General features: G+C 38.3%; 1 protein-coding gene across 1 annotated transcript in view; it reads right to left on the reverse strand.

Annotated features, from left to right (window-relative positions):
* The window catches only part of BNC2 (basonuclin zinc finger protein 2), a 232,588-nt gene that overhangs the window by 81,759 nt on the left and 128,309 nt on the right, over positions 1-22,520 (reverse strand). Inside the window, exon 3 of the mRNA XM_059834103.1 lies at positions 14,231-14,466. Coding sequence (XP_059690086.1) covers positions 14,231-14,466 — 236 coding nt within the window. The remainder of the gene's footprint in view (positions 1-14,230; positions 14,467-22,520) is intronic.

Raw genomic sequence — 22,520 nt, forward strand, 5'->3', positions numbered from 1 at the left:
CTACAAAAATTATTATAAAACATATGGTGAAAACCATGAGTGTATTTATTTTATATCAGTCAACATTATTTCCCATGTAACCAGGTCAGAATTAATACTCTGAGGACTATACATAACATATGTCCAACATTGTATTCTTTACAACTCCACATGCCAAGTGAGTCCATCCACTAAAGCAGAAGTCCCCTGTTTTCCTCCAAACAAAATGCAGTACTATTTGTTTTTTATGGATTCATTATAAATTCTTGCATGACACAAAGGACAAGCTGCCAATAGTAATAAAAGGCCAGGATACTAGGAAGGAAGGCTGGTTTCTAAATATGCCAAAGTTTGTTGGAAATGTGACATTTAAGGACTCTTCCCTTCCCTGTATTTGATCCCTAGCTGTACTGTGTTGTTCCCATTAACTCAGCTGGTCATGTATTAACAAGTACTTCAACCACTTTTGCAAACCTCCTCCTCTTTTTCACAGAGGGTATTTGGTAAATCATGTCCACATGTTTCAAAGGGAACAGAAACTCATCTCTTAATTTGTACATACTATGTGATCAGCTCAGCATGCTGGGCAAAGTCTTGGCTCCCTGTGCAGCTGGAATCAGAGCTGTGCTCTAAGGTGGTCTGCAGACACCCACCTAGAAGGGAAAGGAATCAGGGATGCAGCAGCTACCCATACCTGACCCACAGACACTGGGGAGGGGATGGCCGAGTGGGCAAGGACCTTGTGCTCACTGATTATTTCTTCTACCTACTCCACAAAACTCCTGCTTGGGGCAGGAAAGAAAAAGAGCAGCAACCTGGACCGAAGAAGTTAAGACCTTCCTTTAGTGAGGCCCTGGTCTTCATGGACCTGATGAACCTGATGTGGAGACCTCATGAAAACAATCTGTTCCACTGGTGAGTCTCCATGTGCAAAACATGCCACAAATGATCCATGCCTATGGCCTGGTTTTGAGAGGTGTAATAAATGTCAGTGCAGAGAGAGATGGAGTCTACCCCAGTGAAAACAATTAACAATAAAGAAAGAAGCTTTAGAAATCTACAATTTTTAATTGAAACATACTTTCTCATACAGTTCTCACAAGCTACTATTCATTCCATTTCAACTAAAGGGCAATGCTGACAGGAAGAGAACTGTTGTGTGACCTCAGCTGACCAAGCTGACACACATACATTCACTGAGGCCCCAATTCAGAAAAATATACAAGCATATGCTTAACATCAAACATGTGAGTAGATCCCTGTTGAAGTCAAGGGCATTAATTGTTTAAAGTTGGGTAAGTGCTTATGGACCTTGCTGAATCAGGACCCACTTTCTGACAGTGACTGAGCAGTTCTCCAGGTAACAAATTAAGTTATGCTCCCTATGGCTTTATTTCTCCACTGTCCAGTAAGCTCAGAACTCTTTTGGTTTGCATTTTTGTAACCTCTTTCACGCCTGTGTCTCTAGTATAGTTTCTCTGGTGCCTCAAAAGGGAGAAATGTTGCTTTTTCTTCAGCATAGGAACTACCAGTATCTCTCTCCACTACCTGGCCACATACACAAAGCGTATAGAGACTTCATGTATTTGCAGCACCTTCCTTCCCGCCTCTTGAACTAAGCTGAAAATAGTTATACAAAGCATTGTCATACAAGTCCTGTTCCTTTGAACAGCTAGATTAAAAAACCAAGGACTTTTGTACAGTGCAGTAGGTACTGAAATTCCATTACAATTATCGTGTATGAACTGAGGGTAAACACTCTGCTGAAGTGAAAGTAAGTACCTTAGAGAGGGACTTACAGAGTACTACAACATAAAGCAGACTGGCAACAGGGGAAAGCCTAACAGACACACATGTTATGTCTGCTGTGACGAGTATTGGAAATTTATACTATGTTACTGAAGCTATTATTCAGACATGGGAGTATATGTATACTTACATTTCAAATTTTCAGTTTGAAGCACTTCTGAAGCACCTTAAACTTGCGTGACATTTAAGTTCTCACAAGTGCTTCAAAGCCCATGAAACTTTCTCTTGCATTGCAATTTTTATCCTGCTCCAAGAAAAGCTTAACATTGATATGACAAGCAGTTCCATGCTAATGTACTATATTTTCATTGACCTGTTTGATCCTGTAGGTTACTACTCACCAAAAAAACCCAACCAATCAAACAAAAAAAAACTTTGAAAAAAATGTATTCTTTATTATTTTTGTGACTCTGAGAAAAGTGTAAAGCTCAGGTTACTTATGTCACGATGTTTCCATGCCTAACAAAAATGGTTGTACTGACCCAATGAGAGAGCTAACTCTTCCTTCCAGCTGAACAGATACTCTTCCAACTACCAGAATAAACAACCTTCCATTTAACAATTGTTATAGGACAGTATTAATACTATATGCAATAATACTGCACTATAACACAGTAACAAAATTAGCAAATTGAAATATATATGGGACTACAGGGCTGTTCATTTCCAAACACATAAAGTATCAGGCTCGGATAATATACACAAGTAGGCATTATGAGAATCTTACTCTTTCAAGATGCATCTTAAGTTCACCATGTACAATCAACTTGCTAGCCATATGTGGCTGGGGGAACACATGCTCCTCAAGTTACAGCCTCCAAATGAAGGCTGCAAGTGACCAGGTCAGAGATGGTATGCACATCATAAGCGGCTGCCATTGCACCTCTGGACCACACCATCTCTGCTCGTCAGTTGTCTCAGAATAGCTTCTTACAGTCTGCAACACCCAGGTTCTCTGCAGCCTCACAACAAATGCAACTGTTTGAGCAATCTGCTACAGACATTATTAATTCCTCACCCTTCTTCTCCCAAGAAACATATCTCTGCCTTCAGCTGTGGCAGAAAATGGATGTCATGGGTCTTATATCCATTACCTCACAACTCTGAGCCTACAAGAGGGAGACAAGAGCTCTGTTTTGCATCCCGTGGTACTGTTTGAAATACTCCTACCGAGAGGAAACCAGCTCACACATGGAAAGCGATTGAATGAGTACTAGTTAAATTCTTTAAAACTAAATTTAATTTTATTTTATGGAATTCTTCCTGAAAGAGATGGGTTGGACAAAAGCATTTTTGTGGATGGTAACATTACATACTCAGCATGTTTTATTTAGTACTTAGGAACACTACTGCAGAATAACCAAAATTTTATCAAAAATCTCCTGATATTACAAGGCAGGGGTTTTTTACGGTACATAGTATCCTGGAGTTCTTGTGTTGATTTTCTTTTTTATGTAAATAAGTTTTCCTTTTTCATTGGTTTTAATGGTAAGTTTCAAAACAGGAAGAAGCAGCTTGAAAATACAAACCTAACCTTCTCCAGTATAAAATGGAAAGCAAAAATAAATTATATTAAATCTGGCCTTCTAAACCAATTCCCCAATATTCAGAATCTGAATTTATGACCTTCAAATATTTGAGGCTAGTAATACCGAACTGCTTCATGTTAATATGCTGACCTTCTATAGTGACTATCCTTTTCTGAAGCCATTCACCAAGCACTCATTCAGCTACGTATTGAGATATCTAAACAGAGTAAGTTGCCCAGGCATTGTCTGAGCTATTTCCAAACAGTCTGAGAGCCATTTTGTTTTAATGGAAAGCCTGGTGCAACATTAGCTAAGTTGCAAGCAACCTGATGAGCAGGCTCATTTCCTTTATTCCTATTTGTCAGCACCATATGTCAACTTGGACACAAGTTAAAGACATCCAATATCCAGAATGCGTGGATAAAAATGTAATTATGTTAAGACTATTACCGTATCCACACCACTAGGCAAGCTATACAGATAGACACAAAACCCCGCAAGCTGATATGTACAGGGCCAGGCCTTAAAAATCTACCTGTCCTACAAGTGACTTCCTTCTCTGCAGGACGACTGTCAGTCAGTAACCCAGGTTTCCAGACCCTTTCCAGCAGAAAGAATGTACGACTCCAGAGTGCAATTCTGGCAAGATTCATCATGAAGAATCCAGCAAGACTGGATATAAAGAGACACACTTTCCCCTATTATAAAAGGTAAAAATGAAACAAATGAAACAAATTCTTCCTCTTCCATTTGCTAAAAAGATTATTTAAAAAGTATTTATTGAAACTACTGTTCCAGTGGTGGTGATGTTTCAGAATTTGACTAAAGAACAATCATAATTACACATTCTATTTCATTAGAGGATCTCAAAGCACTTCATAAACATTAATTAACAACATCCAAGTATTAATTGGGATGATTAGAACATTTTGTAAAAGCCGTGGGGGAGGAGAGAAATCAAGCTGAAGCACAAAGGACTCATGCAGCAAGTTAATATATTAGAGGCAGTAGAATAATACATGTTTCCTGGCTTCAAGTTAAGTATTCAAAATTCTAGGACATGGTGCAAAATGACAACCAAATCATAGAAGATATTTCAGCACAGGAAAGAAAAGTAAATTTCTTAATTAAAATACAAGAGTTCATCTTCATTAGATTCAAAATGTACCTTGATAAGTAAAAGGGGGTTGTCTGTCTACATTCAATGCTGTGCTCTTACTGCCTAGGAGGCAACAGTAAGTGCTAATGACATTTACCCCTCCTAATAAGAGTCACTCACACTTCACTGTTATTCCTTGTTATTGCTCAGGACAGGCACTAGTACCTCACTGAAAGATCAGTGCTGCAAGGGAAAAAAGTCCCCTTGAGATCCCTTGGACTTCAAGAAAAGCAGTAAATCAACTGATGCTGGACAGATGACAAGTTTGATTCTCTGTGGCCCTTCCTGATTCCTAAGTGTCTGTGGACCTAAATTTCTTAAGTGCCTGAAGCCAGTACTGACACACAATCAAAACCACCCCTAAACTCAGAGCAAGAGGTGTGTAAACTGGGAAAAGTCTTAAATCCATTAAAGTGTCATGGTCTGGACTCTGTACTCTCTAATTGAGTTAATCTCCATTGATGTGTAGCGGAATGGTTAATATCACAACCTTATCACCTCCAGTACCATGATTTGAATTCAGCCTGAGGTCCTCTGTGAAGAGAGTAGTCTATAAAAAGCAGAAGTTCTAATCTCTGAGCTGTATTTTGTGAGAAGAATGATGTTAATTCCTTGGATTCTTGGCACAAGTCGCTCCCCTCCACATGCACACACACATTTCCCTTCGATCAATAGCTTTATGCCCTTTTGTTTTCTTTATTTTATGACAGGTCAGTGCATTTATTACAAGAAAATTGAGATGGACAGTAACCCCAAGATCCTGTCCTCAACTCAGTGATCATATTTCTTTGACATAGTGCAGGATACATTCCAGAAGAGGCTTCAACATGGCATTGTCGGCAAGAAAAGTGATTTTCCAGGCTAGGAGGAAAGCCCTTCTCTCCCTTCCCCTCAACCACAGAGAAACAGTCTCAAAACCAGACACTTTTGTCACAGACACACACACTCACAATCTATTAGAAATTTAAATAAAATTTATATATTATTTAAGTATGTGCATATATACACACACATATATACATACTTCACAGAAAAAACTTCTGTGATCATAAATGGTTAATAGAAATTCAAACACATTCTGAAGCAAGAAAGCTGGAAATAGTTTCCTCCTTGGCTTACCTGCCAAGACCCAGGTTCAGGGCTCTGTTTCTCCTGCAATGCTTGATGGCATCACTCACACCTAAAACAGCCGAGGGAGTGAACTATTCCTCCCACCTCCTTCATCCCCCACTCTGCTTTAGGTGTTTGTGATTTCATCAACTATCACAAGAGAAACACGGGACCATGAACTCAAGCCTTGGCAGGTGAGGGGATTTTCAGCTCCATTTTAAAAAGCAAGCACACATGGTCCTGGCACATGCCTGACAGACCTTCAGTAACAGCCATTTCCATGCTCTGCATCCTAGTAGCTGTGCCCGACTGTGTGAAACTATGTCAGTCAGTGGGATCACGGCTTCTCACCCCTAGCGCTGTAAACAGTACACATTCCAGGTAGGAGAAACACAGCTACACAAAAGTCTCTTCTCTCTCTCTCTTTTTTTTTTCTTTTGGTCTTTGACAGCCAAAAATGTTTGCCACTAAAAAGGCCATCTTTGCATTTCTGAGCCATGTGAAACACTATGATTATAAAGGCTGACTATTTCATAGTAGTCATTAAGAACCAGCATCATGTATACTGCTGTTGATCACCAGGGGTTATACAGCCCTCTGCTTCATTACCCTTGCAAGATGCAAGACACAGAGCAGCAATAGCACAGCTCTCCAGCTGCAAATATTCTGGAAATCCAAATGATCTTTGAATGTTACTGAGACATCTGTTGTCATGTAACTTGTCCTGGTGGCATTCAGAAGTGTCATCAAACTCTTTGGACTTTATTTTTATTCTTTCCCAGTTCAAGTGCTAACGGTCGTGATAAATAGAGTCATGTGGCACTAGTGTGATTGGTAGTGTTACTGTTAGAGTTACAGCATCAAAAGAAGCAGGGAGATGTTATGCAAGTTAGTGCGGATCCAGAGAAAATTTAAAAGCACTTCACACCGTAGAACAAGTGGCACTGCTTTGCTCAAACACACAACAATGCTTCCCTCTGGCTCAGCAGTTGTGCTCTGTTTCCTACCTCCCTCTTCAGTCCTTAAAGGTTTATTTTGAGCTTTTTCCACCCTCTGTTTAGACTAGAGATAGGAGAGTCACTCCTAGCTTAGTACAGCTAAGATGAATACAAAAGAGCAAGGGGCATAGCAGAGAATCTCTGTTCCACACAAGTGCAGGGAAGTCACGCTAAACTGACTCAAATGGGAGAAGAGAAACTCTTCCAGATGATCACAGCCGCAAATATTAGCATGCAGTGATGCTGTGGGAGGAATGGAAAACTCAGGAGATGGACATATCATGTAACAGATCCTTTTCATCTCTTTGTGCTAAAGAGGCAAAACCAGAGAAGGAGGGGCAGTGAAACTGAGGTGAGGCTGAAGAAGGGAAGATAAGCAAGAGGGGGAAAAAAAAAAAAGCCGGGGGGGGGGGGGGGGGGGCAGGAATGGGAGGCAATGACAACAGAATAAGTAAGTTGGAGTGGAAAGAGAGGGAGGAGGGAACAGACAGGCACAGAGAACAAGAAATAGGCAGGGCACATACTAAAGAGGCCCAGATTTAAATCCCATCTGTACTGGGAGAGTAGAAGTCTGGATAAATGTTAACCAGCTTTGAGCCCTGTTCGTTCTGTGGGCCACTGTTGAAAAATAATGTCGGAACAAAAGAACACATGTGAGTGTTAACAGTAATTACAAGGGGGAAAAGAAAACACAAGATAGAAGTGTATCTAACAAACCTGAAAAAAGTAAATCAAGCTGTAAAAGGGTAAGTCTCTCTTCATTATCAAGTAATTAAATGTAGGTGGCAGTTATTACGGGAAATTCAAGCTTGCATGTGAAAGACTTTGGTTGTAGTTTGGCTTTGTTACCGTGGTCTTTACCAGATAGACTTCTTAACTTTTATCTGCATCAGTTTTACTATACATAAAAAGGGCATAATACTTATAGAGATACGGAAAGACTGAGTAAGTGACTGCTTCTTAAAATACATGGAAATCCTCCAGTGGTCACAGCTAAACAAGCACAAAGTATTAATTAAGAGATTGACAGACCAATGAGGAATGAGAAGCAATATCAATTAAATAAATGCACAACCTTCACATACAAAAGCCATTTTTATTGTATTAATGATGCAAAATTGTCATCAAACTTCTGCTGGGTTGCAAGGATAAACTTTTTTTTTCCATCCATATAATAATTTGATTGCCTATTTCTCTTAATTTTCTTTATCACAAATAATATAGCATACCACCACTTTAAAGGTGTTTTTGTTATGAAAGAAAAAAAAACAGTAAATCAATTGGTGGCTCTTGGGGGAAAAAAACCTGACAGAAACTTCATGTGACTGGTGAATATAGATAGCAGACTACATTGAACTGAAAGTATGATATCATCATAACAATGACCTGACACCACTCCTCTACCTTGGAAAAGCTGATATCCTCAGAGCTACTGTTTGTTTGTTTTCTTTCTAATGGTCCTTGTGTTTAAGCAATGGAGGCTGTTTGACAAGCTGTTTAATTAAATAGCCCTTGCACTTGGGCTCTGTAGCAAAAGTTCAAACATCTTCAAAGGAGGCAAATGAGTACAGACAAATGAGCTAAGACTCTAAAGTCTCTAAAAGAGGTCAGATAGCAACAGAACCTACGCTTTTCTGAAATCCTCCACAGGCAAGCCAATGGTGGGCAATATTTAATTTTAAGAACAGTAAAGCAATTTCCATCTGTGCATACGGTTAATATTTCACCTGCTTAGAAGGGATAAGGTGCTAAGGGATTACTCAGAAAAGAACAGAAAAGAAATTAAGAATGGTATTATTAAAGAAACTCAAATTTCTTTCTTTGGTCTCTCCCCAAATCTCTTGACCTAATCTGGATGTAAGAGTGGTGTGCATGAACAATCTAGTTGTGATAAATTAGGACAGCAAATGAAAACAACCCATTCCTCCAAGAGCAACTACATTTTACAAAAATTTGAGAAATTGTTAGTCAAATATAACACCAATATATGTAAGCATGTAATCTTACTATGCATATAACCAATTTTTCTTAAAAAAATCTCAGAACTTAATTATTTAATCTGGACTATGTATTTGACAATTTGAATGAGTTTGTTTTAGTTAATGGGATGTTGTCTTCTGAAAAAATGTCTAAATTCCACCCACCCCACCCCCACCCCCCACCCCCCCGCAATGTATGCCTTCTGAGAGTTTACTCTTAGCTGACTTCAGTGACTGAAACAGTTGTTCTTGCTCAACAGTTGTTGTAGCCCTACAGAACCAACACAGCAATGGGAGAATAAACCACAGACCATCCTGGTCATCATCTGAAGAGTTAACTAAATTCATAAAGTAGGGACTGTGCTGATGACCTGTGGGCAAAGAAACACACAAGCCCAAGTCAGCAGCAAAGGATGTCATTAATTTCAGAGTTTTTTACTTACTTTTAAAATTAGCACTCTTCACAGTGAAACCACAGGAAAAGCATCATACCCCCATTTCCAATCTTCCCAAAGCAGGAAATGATATCTAATAATTCTGAATTTCATCAGTTTTCAACATTGACATTGCCATGGAAAAGACCTTCATTTAAGATTAGTGATTCCCAATGCACTGTCCAGTGCACGAACTTTTTTAAGTGAGTCGCTTTTTGGGCCAATAAAATACCCATACTTTTCCAGCTGGCTTTAGTTTTGATTTTGGTTTTTGGGATTTTTTTTTTTTTTTAATTTCTCATAGCTGTGAGTGGCACCAGAGAGTCTGGCAGCCAAGATGTTGCCTCTCAGCTACTGACTATAATGACTTTTTTTAAGGGAACAATGGTAAGAATGGGAATCCTAGGTCTAGCTCCTTTTCTGGATTCTGCCAATGCTCTGTTCTGTGCCTTGGCTTTCCCTCTTTGTGCTGTAAAGATAATTGTTATTTTCCTCTTTTACACTAAAGGAATACAACTATTTGATTACAAAACAGTTGCAAAAGCTGTTACTCAAAACACTAAACCATTATTTGCAGAGAGTCAGTTTATGGCTTCTATGTTGTGGTCACATGTCCTGTCGTCTGCAGCTGGACCAGTGTAAAAGCTGAATGCCCCAGCTGTTCACTGCTAGTGGCACAATTGCTCTCTAGCCATTTCCTTTCAGAACAATCAGAGTTAACTTGCACATGTTTAGCAGGAGGATTTTTCTAACCTGGCTTCTTTAGAGAGAACCTGGCTAGGGAGCGATTACACATGTAGTTAACACTAGCAAATGGGTGGGGTAAAGTATTCTCCAGTGGTGGAGCAGAGGAGAACAGCTGGCAAAGTCACCTCTTCACTCAGCTCAGCTGGAATCAAACCAGGGCTGGAGACGTACTCACAGCTGAGCTGTTCTTTACAGCAAAAGTAACTTCACCCAAACCAATAGAGCCACCAATGACATCTTTTTGAGCAGCAGGAGCAGAATCTGATGCAAAACAGCTAGTGCTGTTGACAGAAAAATTTCTTGTCATGTAAAGGCAGTTGTTGTGTTGGCTGTTCCAAAAGAGAAAACCTAGAGGCTCACTAACAGCTCCACACCAAGTACAGTAACTTACTTCCTTGAGATAGGTACTGGATAAACAAGCCTAGAAACTGAAGTGCTCTGGATGCCCATAGAGCAGACACAGTCCAGAAAGTTTCCCTATGTGGTAAGGTTTTTTTGAGGATCACTTCTAAAGATGAGAGAACAACTCCTCCTCCAAAACATTAATCCTGTGCAATCTGATGAGACTGCTGACCAAATTGTCACTCACTGACATTTCAGAGATAGGTATCTGTTCACCAGAAACTAGGTTTATTGCATAGAGGCCAGAGAAAGCTTGCCAGGTCTTAATGCCTTTCAGCCATTACTGGCAATGTTACGACTGTGCCCAAACGTGAAAGGCGGTGTATCACATTACCTCCGCTGGCTTCAGGGTTCCTTCGCTTCCTGTGCTCCATTAATGCATCCACTGAATGAAGCAATAAATACTGCATTTTTCTCTGCCCACTGCTTTTTAATTTGCTATTTAGAAACATTATTAGTCAAAATGAGGGTATTACAAATAATCCCACCCACCTTGCAGCACTAACACACAACTAGAGAGGCACTGGTTTTCTCTTGTTTCTTGAGTGGAGCAAAGGGTAAGGTTTTTCTCAAAAGTTACTGACTAAAAGTATTTTCTTTTTCCATGGGAAGCCACGTTTCATTATGCATCTTGAACAGAAAAGAAAATATCTGGCAATACTAAAATAATTCATATTGAGTGGATACATCTACCCTAAGATATTTTTTTTTCCCCCTCCAAAAAAACTCCATTTAGGGAAAATGTTAAAATATTTTAATACTTCCACCATGATTCAGGGGAAATTCAGCACAGATTGATATCTCAGACCTTCCCAAGGCATGAAACTCCAATTTTGTACCAGCTTTACAAATCTTCTGCACTGCAGTTAATTGGTGAACACTGGAACTTGAACCAGGATTAAGTATTCTGGAATGTTACAACTATTTCCTTTCCCTATTCTGGTACTTCTCTTAGTCCTTACAGCAGAGACTTAGGGTACAGAGTCTGTATGTTCCAAATAAGTTCTGTATTTCTGATCAAGTGTTCCCAAAGCTACTAACCTTCCTTTTTTTTTTTTTTAATGTTACGCCAAACAGTGATATCTATCATTTTGTCAAGTTACAAGTTCAAAATATTATTTTTATTAGGTTAGAGACAAACAAGCTAGTTTACTCGTTTATGTTTCTCTAACTACAGCATTACAGCAAATTTAAACCTCTTCCTAGGGAGATGTATGTGTGTGTGTGTGTGATGTACAATGAGTATGTATGAACATATGGTAAACTTGCTAGCATTGAGTGGACTAGGTTATGACTTAGGTTTGCACAGACAAGTTAAAAAGAACTCTACTTCCAGACTGAGGGTCAGATGTTCCTGAATTCACTACATGAAAGCCTACCAACAACCCTATAGGTTTGCAATATTCTGGATGGTTTCTTTTGGTACTTGATACTTTTGGTTCTCCTATGGGAGGCTCATGCCATTTCGTCAGAAGCTTTTTGTATGGAAAAGCTGAGTCTGAAAACCTCAAACAATTCTGTGAAGAGTTCCAATTCTATAATGATGAGCTTCATGGGACAACACCTTTTGCTCAAAGGAGACATTACCTGTAGGTCTCATCTGAATGCACTTATGCTGTGCTAGTGTTACTACACATTTCCTTTCAAATTTCCCTGCATGCTCCTTTTCTTCTTTTTATCAGATAGTTGCAATAGAGTTACTTTTTAAACTAGACTTTTTTATTATCATAATTTGATTAATTTTCCTGAGATTTCTCTTCATATATGTTTTACTAAGTAGTTTCCCTTTCTGCCATGTACTGAGAATCCTAGCTCTAATGGAAACAAAACGCATTTGTTGCCCAGATGGGTTGTGGAGTCTCCATCCTTTTAGCTATTCAAAAGCCGCCTGGACATGGTCCGGGGCAACCAGCTCTAGGTGGCCCTGCTTGAGCAGGGGGGGTTGGACAAGATGACCTCCCTTCCAACCTTGACCAGTCTGTGATTCTTCGAAATTAGAGAGCTAAACTAACAGGCAGGCTTAACTACACCTATTGTAGGTCTTCATTCACCCTCTAACACAATCCACAGCCTAGCGCTAACCAAGTCAATATGTGGCAAGACTGTAACAGCTGCCCTTAACTTTCATGGATAATTGTTCTCCTTTAGCTGACATAATATTCAATATACTGTTGTTGAATGTAGTAATGGTAAAATTCATGCCTTGAGGGCTACAATGTGATTGAGTTTTAGCCAGATAAACTGAACTCTGACCTAATGGTGTATTATAGGCCTTTACACCACTCAGATGCATAGGTCACAGTCTCACCCTGTATAAACCTCTGTGTTACTATATTACAAGCCATTCTTGCATATATTAAGATAATTCCAACAGATAATTAAACCAAAATCAATACGAGCCTGATTCTACGACCTCTAAAACAAGAAAACTACTGATTTCAGTCAGTCTTCTTGTCTGTAAGGGACACTGAATTACATTCTATGTTTGTAATATATTACGCCTAACTATTAATTGCATTTAGTAAACAGCAATTTTCTAATGTTGTATCTTAGAAAGCATGCATTTTTTAAAGTATATTCCTTTGCATATCATATTCCTTCAGCCCTCTTGATCAGTAGCATTCAGAATCCAGGAATCTAAAATATGATGCAATATGCACATAATGCCATTACAGTACATATCTCTATAGACATCTCTATATATCTGTCTAAATAATAGATAATATCTAATATCCATAGATACATATCCATATGTATATATCATACAAACACCTATAGATATCTACTGTATAAATATAATGGATATATACTTACATTTAAGTTTTAGACTGGTAATGGACAAAAATTGATTCTATTGTATTTGAACATGTGTAACATTTAGCTTTTACAAAATAGATGCCTGAGAGAATCCTAAAACAATTAAAGAGCTCCATTATGTATATATCCTAATAAGACCAACAGGATCTCATTATTAAAGTAATAGACTTTTTATTATTCCTCCTATAGAACAGTTCTACAATTCAAAACACTATTCTGCAAAAATCTGTGTATAGAACAATTAAAAAAATACTTAAGAACATAGAATCTGAAGGTTTCCATAGAATTATGTGACGCTCATTTACTCCTTTCACACAAAGGACAGAAAATTGAAGAGGAATTAAAGAATACAGTCAAAATTCCTCAGAGCAGGAACAAAGATTCCCATACTTTCAGGGTAGTGCCAAGCATGCTATCATTGCCTAAGAAAGTAAAGAAACAAATTAAAACCTAGAATTTTCAGTTTTTCAGTCATGTTCACTTCAATAACTGGATGACTTCTAGATGATGCAGAGCTCCCACAAAGTCAGTAGCAATTAAGAGAACTCAGAAACATGTAGTATTAGATTCTCAATCACAAATAGTCTTATAAAATGTAATAATTCACTTTGGAACCCAACAGATGATTTAAATTCTTCAGATATGCAACCATACATATTCACGACAATACTCGTAACGCAAGCCTGTCCATTTTTTTGTTTACTTATTTTATGTTTTGCTTGCTTATCTTACCTTAACCAATCTGCATGTAACACATCATTTAAAGCTACCTTTTTAAAATGGCCTTGTAAACAGGATTTTCCTGATTATACATTACACTGTAGTGATACTTCCCAACTCAACTATGATCACAATCCCCATTTCATCTACCCCTTATTAGATATCTTGCTAAAGAAGGAAGGAAAAGATGAAGGAGCTGCTGACTTGGACCTTAGTTTCTTAAGTCAAACAGTAGCCCTTGAAAACTTGCCAGTTGCCTTTGATGACCAAATCAGGCTTGCAGCTAGCTAACCTCAGTATTTGCAGTATTTAAGGTATTTCCTACAAGAAGCGCAAGCAAGTACAAATAAATACTACAGTATGAAGGAACCTGAATTTTTTTACCTTAGGAAAAATGGAATATTTTGCCAACACCATCACTAGTCTTCAACATGCCACACTAAATTTACTTCATATACTTCTACCTCTTTAAGTGCACGGTCACTAGATCTGTACAAAAAAAATACAGTTAACTGAGTTTGGAAACATGCTTTGCTTTATTTCCTACCTGAAGGATGTAACCTCGAACATAGTCTCGAAGTGTCCAGCCTAAGCCGTGTAGAATATGCAACACCTCCTCTTGCTTCAGTACACTGAAGAGTCGGTCAAGTAGTATCTTCAGTCTCACAGGCACAGCCTGAGTACCATACAGCATCAGGCTGCTGATGTCAAACACAACGTTGGACTGCACAATCTCCACTTGGGTTGGGTGGTAGAGGTGCTGAGTACTAAGCTTGTCCAAGGCTGAAAGAAAAGGTGTTAAGTATAAGAGAAGAGCTAAAGGAAAGACAAGAAAATAATCCCAAAGAATTACCTAAACATATCAAATTTGGCAGATGCACTTATTTTCCAGAGAAATACCACCTGGATGATTTATAGAATCATAGAATCACAGAACAGTTTGGTTTGGAAGTGACCTTTAAAGGTCATCTAGTCCAACCCCCCCCTGCAGTGGGCAGGGACATCTTCAACTAGATTAGGTTACTCAGAGCCCCATCCAACCTGACCTTGAATGTTTCCAGAGATGGGGCATCTATCACCTCTCTGAGCAAACTGTTCCTGTGTTTCTCCATCCTCCTCGTAGAAAATTTCTTCTTTATATCTAGTCTGAATTTACCCTATTTTTGTTTCAAACCATTACCCCTTGTGCTATCACTACAGGCCCTATTAAAAAGTCTGTCCCCATCTTTCATATAAGCCTCCTTTAAGTATTGAAAGGCTGCAATAAGGTCTCCCTGGAGCCTTCTCCTTTCCAGGCCAAACAACCCCAACTCTCTCAGCCTTTCCTCACAGGAGAGGTGTTCCACCCCTCTGATCATTTTTGTGGCCCTCCTCTGGACCCGCTCCAACAGGTCCATGTCTATCTTGTACTGAGAACTCCAGAGCTGGATACAGTACTCCAGGCGAGGTCTCACCAGAGCCAAGCAGAGGGGCATAATCAACACCATCAGCCTGCTGGTCATGCTTCTTTTGATGCAGCCCAGGATACAGTTGGTTTTCTGGGCTGCGAGTGCACATTGCCAGTTCATGTTCAGCTTTTCATCCACCAGTACCCCTAAGTCCTTCTCAGGGCTGCTTTCAATCCCTTCATCCCCCAGCAGCCAGAATTGATGTTGGAGGTTGCCCCGACCCAGGTGCAGGACCTTGCACTTGGCCTTGTTGAATCTCATAAGGTTCACATGGGCCCACTCCTTGAGCTTGTCCAGGTCCCTCAGGATGGCATTCCATCTCTCAGGCATGTCAACCACACCACTCAACTTGGTGTCATCTGCAAATTTGCTCAGAGTGCACTTGATCCCACTGTCTGTGTCATTGATGAAGATATTAAACAGTACTGGTCCTGATAAGGACCCCTGAGGGACACCACTCATCACTGAGTGATTCCTTTTCACAGATGCAGTCTGAAACAGGCCTAGTTTCCAAAGGTCACAATTAACTTTAATTCCTACAGCAGAAGGGTGCTCAGCTGAGCCCCAGAGACTACAATATTCATAAGTACAAAATAAATTACAGAAAATTTATGATTAACTGATGACCAAGACTGAAGCTATGCAGAATTGATTGGGACTGTTAAAGGTTTGAGACTTAACCTCTAGGGGGGGGGAAAAAAAATAGATAAACCCTAAACCTCAACCTTTTAAACATGTTAAAAATTAGTCCCCTGATTTACCATAAATTCTATCATGAATCCACAGCTATTTGAGCTGGTTAGTTTGTTTTACCCTTCTCTGTGAATTTCATATTCACTGTGATGTGAATAATTTAGAGATGAGGGGAGGGCAGGTTTGCAGGATGATGGTAATTCTTATCCCCTTGTGAAGTTAAATATGATGGAATTGCGTATGACATCACACATTTTACTGAGTAGCAATGTTTAAATTTAATTTTCTTTCCATTTTATGGACTATGTTGCAGCACCTAAGCTTCTCACTGCTTCTTTTAAACAAAACTTTATGAGCATTTAAAATAATTTTATAGGGACTTCTTCTCCGGTACTTTGGTTTCTTCTTGGCTTATGGTCACTGGAGAGTTCATGTACTCTTGATAAATTGCTTTCTTACATCCAGAGCTCAAAGGCCCTTATCATTTACTCGCTGGCTTCATTCAACACGTTTACTCCAAGGAATACTTTGTCAGAGAGTTCTGGTTCCCTCATACTTCATTTCTTGCAACTGATTTGTCTGATCTTTCCTATTCTAGTGGTTAAGTCAACTTTGAATAAATAGCTTTAAATATTAATTTAACATTCAAAAAAGATAAGGAATTGGCAAGCCTAGGGAATGCAGTCCTATGTCTCTCTACAGGACATTTATACTGCAGAATGTGAAGGGTGGGATTTTTCTTCCAAAAGCTCGTCTTCCAAAGTAGTTCAGCTATATAGGCTTCATGATGTGGGACTGATTTATTTACAAGGTCTAATGAATGGGATCTGACTGAAGCTTAAACAGGTCAAATACTTCCCTGCATTTTTTTTGCCCCTTTCATGTACAATACTTTTGTAACATGGTTATTTTCCTACTACTATAACAGATGTGTCATCAAAATACTCAGCTAGAAAAGCCTTGAAAATTGATTTTGTTACTGTGCAGGCTGTGCTGTATGTGTGCTGATACATATATATGTGTACCTGGGGGGCAAAGCAACCATTTGGAAGGAGTAAAATGAAGTAAAATATTACTTTAAAAAAAAGTACTACTGTTATTCACAATAAGAATGCTGTAAATAACATTACTGTTAATAGATGTAACACCTTCTACCAGACTATGAAAATAATTAAGCAGATCTGGATCAGCACAGGCTTTCCACCTTCAGCCTTACAGAATGAGAATAGGGTCCAAAGAGATTAACTGGCTTCCCCAAGTTTACACAAATTCAGATCAGAGTCAAGACCTGAATGAATGTATTCTGAATACTCAATGCTTTTTAATCACTGCATCATACTGTATTTCTAATATAACTTAATGTTTGGTTTTGTTTCTCTTTACTTAACAGTGAACCCTATGCCTGCAGCGAGGAAAAGCAAGTTCTTCCAGCTAAAGAAGACTTGGCTTGCTGAAGATACAAGGTTCTGATTCTACTTTGGTCCAAGTCAGAATGACTGTAAGACATCTTTATCTAAAGACTATTGGGTGCATTATAAAGCTAATAGCTAGAATGAGATTACAAAACTCTGTGGACATTTACCCACTTCATGTAATGTGACCACTCTGAGGATAATAGCTTTGGAAAGGCTGAGATGGAATAAAAGTGAAAAAAGAAATAAAAAAGGTCCTTTTAAATTACTAAGCACACTCTTTGACCAGCGGACAGAAATTTTCACAAGATACCTTGTACTATTCCATTTATCTGCAACATTTGTTTTCAAGCAGTATTATCTATAGGCATTCACTTCTCAAAACACACACTCACAAGTAAGAGTTAGTCTAGTGTTGGATTAACATTCCAAGTGACAGTGAAATTACATCCAATTTTGATTTGTGCCCTTATTCTGCACATAATGTAATAAATAAGCAGTGAATTTTATCCTTTTGAAGTTCAAGTCAGGATATGTACTGAAATGTGTAATTTATAACACAACAAAGCATATATTTTTGCATGGGTGTGTAAGAACATTTGCAAACTAAAGACAGACCTCATGCTACAGACAAAAAAAAAAGAAAGGAAAAAGTTGTACATGAAAAGAAAGGAAATGCACTTGCGCCTGTATGAGAAATAATAGTATGGTAAGCATCTGAAATTCTTTCGGATCATTGACTATTGAAAACCCTTGCACTTGGCAGGAGAATGAAACTTTTCACTATAATTTGTGATTTATAAAAATGATCTTGTTTCCTTAAAAGAGATTGCTAAGGAAACAGTTGATAGAGAGAAGTTGCTTTATGTAATACTTCTAAGTGATTTCTTCTCTGGTATCATTAGTGAACTAATGCTGGTGTTCCAGATGGATTCAAGAGGCCATTTATGTTGTTAGACATGTACTTTTTCAAATAAGAGATAAGAGAAGGACCTCTCATTGTTGTTTTTTCTGTAAGGACAAGAGTATTAACTTTAGCCTTCTTGCCAAAGCTCAGAGAAGATAGTCGTATTCTGCTAGCCTGAATTGCCCACCTAATTTCATGTGGATAATGCATTCCTCACTGTCTTGTGTTCTAAACTATTCATCCAATATCTACATGCCAATGAACAATGTTGTGCTTCATAGGTGAATACATTCAACAGTATCTGCAGCAGTTTATGATTTCATAAATGCTTAGGAGACTTCAAGATGAAACATGCTGTATAAAAGAATGAGCTTTATCATACCTGAAAAATGACAAAAACAGATGTGTCCTTATTAAGTGACCGAACACCATAAACCACACATTAGAAGACCCTTCCTGGTGCAGCATGAGGTATTACTCCTTACACTTTCAGCGGGCTCAAAAGTTCACCCAGAAAAGTCTTAACATGTTTGTGATTTCTTGGTCGTAACTTGCATAATCTTTTCTGAAAACATGACTATGATGGATTCGGCTAGGTGTTTAAACTAAGAAGGCTACCTTTTAACAGCCCAATTCAATTCTTAGCACTGCCCCAATAGTCTGATATTCTTTACCTCGGTGTGAGTGGAAAGCTGTTCACTGATAGAGGAAGAAGAGATCTAATGAATCTTAAACATCACATACTTGCTAGGTAATCAAAATTTTTGTGGAACAGCCTAAAAAGGCCCTTGTGTTTTACTATAACAACATACAGCTGAGTAGTATTTCCATGGTGAATTCTAAATTTCAAGTACTTGTTTCAGAAATTTTAACTACTAACAAAGAGGGGCAAAAACAGATGATAAAGTAGAAGATGTTACAGAAGACTGCCTTCAACACCCAAAAATGACTGATTGGATAATTAGTATAGGAATTAGGAACCTTTCAGTACTGTTTTTCTTACCTAGCTCTGATGTATCAAGTATGCATCATAACAATTTAGATAATTTAGAATAGTTCCAGTTGGAAGAGACCTACAATGATCATCTAGACCTACAATGATCATCTAGACCAACTGCCTGACCACTTCAGGGCTGCCAACAGTTAAAGCATATTACAGAGGGCATTGTCCAAATGCCTCTTGAACACTGACAGGCTTGGGGCATCAACCAACTCTCCAGGAAGCCTGTTCCAGTGTTTGACCACACTCTCGGTAAAAAGAACCTCCCCTTGTTGGCTTATCCACTCTTTACCTTCTTGAATGGTAAACAAAATCCCCCACATTTCACAGAGACTCTGCTGAGTATAATCTGAATTGTAAAGAGAACTTTGAAATTGATACAATTTCAATCTTCACATTACAGCCTGCAGTATTCTTATTACGCAAAATTCCAGCAAAAAACTTCAGACAGATTTGTAACTGATCAATGAATGAACTTTTATGTTTCATTTGTGTCTTGTTTTTTTTTTTAATGTAGTAAAATTGGGGGGAGTAAATCTATTTGTATTTTATATAATCCATTTATATTTTACTGGAGTTTTGAGACCCTGTGTAATTCAAAGGAAATTAAGTACCAAAGATACGTTAAAATAAGGCTCAAATACTTGCTCAATTTATCAAAAGATAGAAAATAAAGACAAAATCTTTCATCCATACTGCAGCCAGTTCATAGGCTCAGCTATGAAAATTTACTCATTGACCTTAGACCCCTTCCCTCCCACTGTGCAGTGGACAAGGTCAACGGAATTAAAAGCCAGGCGTCTGAGTGGATTCCATTTTTGTTAAGCAAAAGGAATATAAGTATGCAGTGATGAATTTTGTACTTTAGACATCTCAAATTGTTTTCTGAATAGCTACAATAAAAGCATGACATTTTGCCTTTACTGAATATAAAAGAATTTTAAATATCCTAGTTTTAATGCAGTTGGAGTTGTAAATACACTTACCTCTTGCTAATTTCCTGATCATAGAAAAATACTTAGGTATCTCTGAGCTGATTTCCCTGGCTGTGTATCTCAGAACACCACAGAGAAGAGTCAGTAGGTTGCAATGTACAGGTCAATATGGTTCTCGTTCCATCTCAGTTTTACATTTGGGCTCTGCAATAGTCCCACTACAGATTTTCTTGCATGCTGTCTAGCCAGTTCTCTAACTTACCAAAGACGGATACAATTGGACTGCATACACACATAGACATGACAATACAGAATTTTATAAACATGATCATCTTTCCAGATTACTAGATTTGTTCAGGGGTCAACAGGAAAATGAAGAAAAAAAAAATTATGTAGTCTGTGTCCAGACAATAACAGAAAGCTTTACAGACTTTTTTATCTAAATAACTGGGCCACTTTCTGCAGCAAGATTAAATATACAATACCAACATAACAAGACTCCATAATAACTGCTGCAACAACAGCATGTCGAGTATGGTAAAACAGATACAGTATTATTAATGGCAATGTGGAGCACTGTAGTTTGCTGTTGATTTTAGTGGTCAACATGAACAGCTTCACATTTTCAGAGTTCAAGATTTTCTTCTTTTCCATCAAGCACAGAAAAAGAAGTAACAAATGCTTTCAAAAACAGAAAGTAGCTTATGAATGACTAAAATGCTGGAGGGACAAGCAAATTACTACAAAGGTGGTCTAAGCTAGCTTCCCTCAGGATGCAGATTTAATACCACCTGTAACATGGTGTAATGTGGTGCATTTTGTAGGTAGAAAAAATTGCTCCTCAAAAATATCATGCTTAGAAGGTGATTAAGGACAAGAAAACTTGCCAGTGTCTACTGAACGGCTCAAATATTTTCATGGTGTAGGAAATTATCCCATTCACCCTTGACACAAGCAGAGAGAGCATGGGACATGAACATTTATATGGGTGGGTGAACATCCTGAATCAGTCTGGGTGTAAATTCCAGCTACCACATGTCACCCTTCGGTGATCTCCATTCCACTTCTGTCTTCATCCCTTTCACAATTTAATCTAGATGGAAGAGAAATGTTCACTAAGACACTATGGATTTCAAAAGATCACAGTAGGAGAGTAAGTAAAGCATATTCTGATTCATAGGCAAACCCAACTTTTCCTTCTGTCTTTTACTGTATTTAAAAGCTAATAATGGAAACCATTTGCCAAATGCATTTAGTCTCTGACAGAGGGACACATATGTGATCTTCTAATTTACAGCTTGCATGTACAGATGTTCACACTTAGTAAAAGGATTCTTAATAGCATTTTAAAATTAAATGTGTGTTGATAATAGGTGTTTCAAACCCAAACAACACAGCAACTAAACTGATAAATGTCTTCATGCCTCACCATGCCTCATGCTCTAACAACATTTTTAAAACAGATCAAAAAAAAAAACCCCAGCACTTCAGTTGCATGTACACAAAATAAATGTTATTAAAAAAAGTCTGAATGAAAACTTTCATTAATTTTTCTGTCTATGATCTGATTCCAAGTTGAAACATTCAGATTGCTACTAGGTTTATGTAGCCGAAAGCAGAACCACAGTTTGTTCACAGACGTTGCTGTCTGCAATTTTTTTTATCCCTTTGCAAAACTTTGAACCCCATCCAGCTTTGACACACTGCCTCTTCAGTTAATAACTATCAAGTTTCCCCTTGTCTCCTGTCTACTTTTCTTTGAGGCAATTGCGCACTCAGCACCCCGAGATAATAACACACATCTATAAGATAAAAGCAATGGCATTAATGTAATTGTCTGCCTTTCTCTCTTTAGCTTAATCTTTTTTTTCCTTCAGTTTTGACTGCCTCTGTGACACCTGTTTTTGTCTCCTCTGATCCTACGACAGGTTTTCCGCTGACAAGGTTTTTGCCTGACAGAGATTCTGCCAGACAAGAACATAATAAAATATGAAGAACTGCTTGTCAGAGTTTCTGCCAATGCTCACATGAAATAGGGGAAAAAAAATCCTGACTTTTTTTTTAAAGGGGCCCTGTGCTGGTTGCTTTTGGCCTGTCAGGAAAACAGCCTCCCTGGCCAATTCCTGCAAGCCAAACAGGTGTTTTCTTTTATGTTTTCTTTCTATACAAAAAACTTTTTCTTCGATAGTGGAAAACATGATTACAGAGGAAAAAAAAAAAGAACAAAAAATCCCCCAAATGCTTTCTCCTAAAAATGAAGGTTAGACCTAACTTTGTGTAGTGGTACCTCATGAGCATGTTTTTAATTCAGAATCGATCGCGTAAATAAATAAATAAATAAATAAACAAACAAATAAAGAAAGAAAGAAAGAAAGAAAGAAAGAAAGAAAGAAAGAAAGTGATAGGCTTTTTCTCCCTCCTCCTTGTTGATAGTTAATGTGT

Source organism: Gavia stellata, chromosome Z, assembly GCF_030936135.1.
Source record: "Gavia stellata isolate bGavSte3 chromosome Z, bGavSte3.hap2, whole genome shotgun sequence".
NCBI classification, from domain to species: Eukaryota; Metazoa; Chordata; class Aves; order Gaviiformes; family Gaviidae; genus Gavia; species Gavia stellata.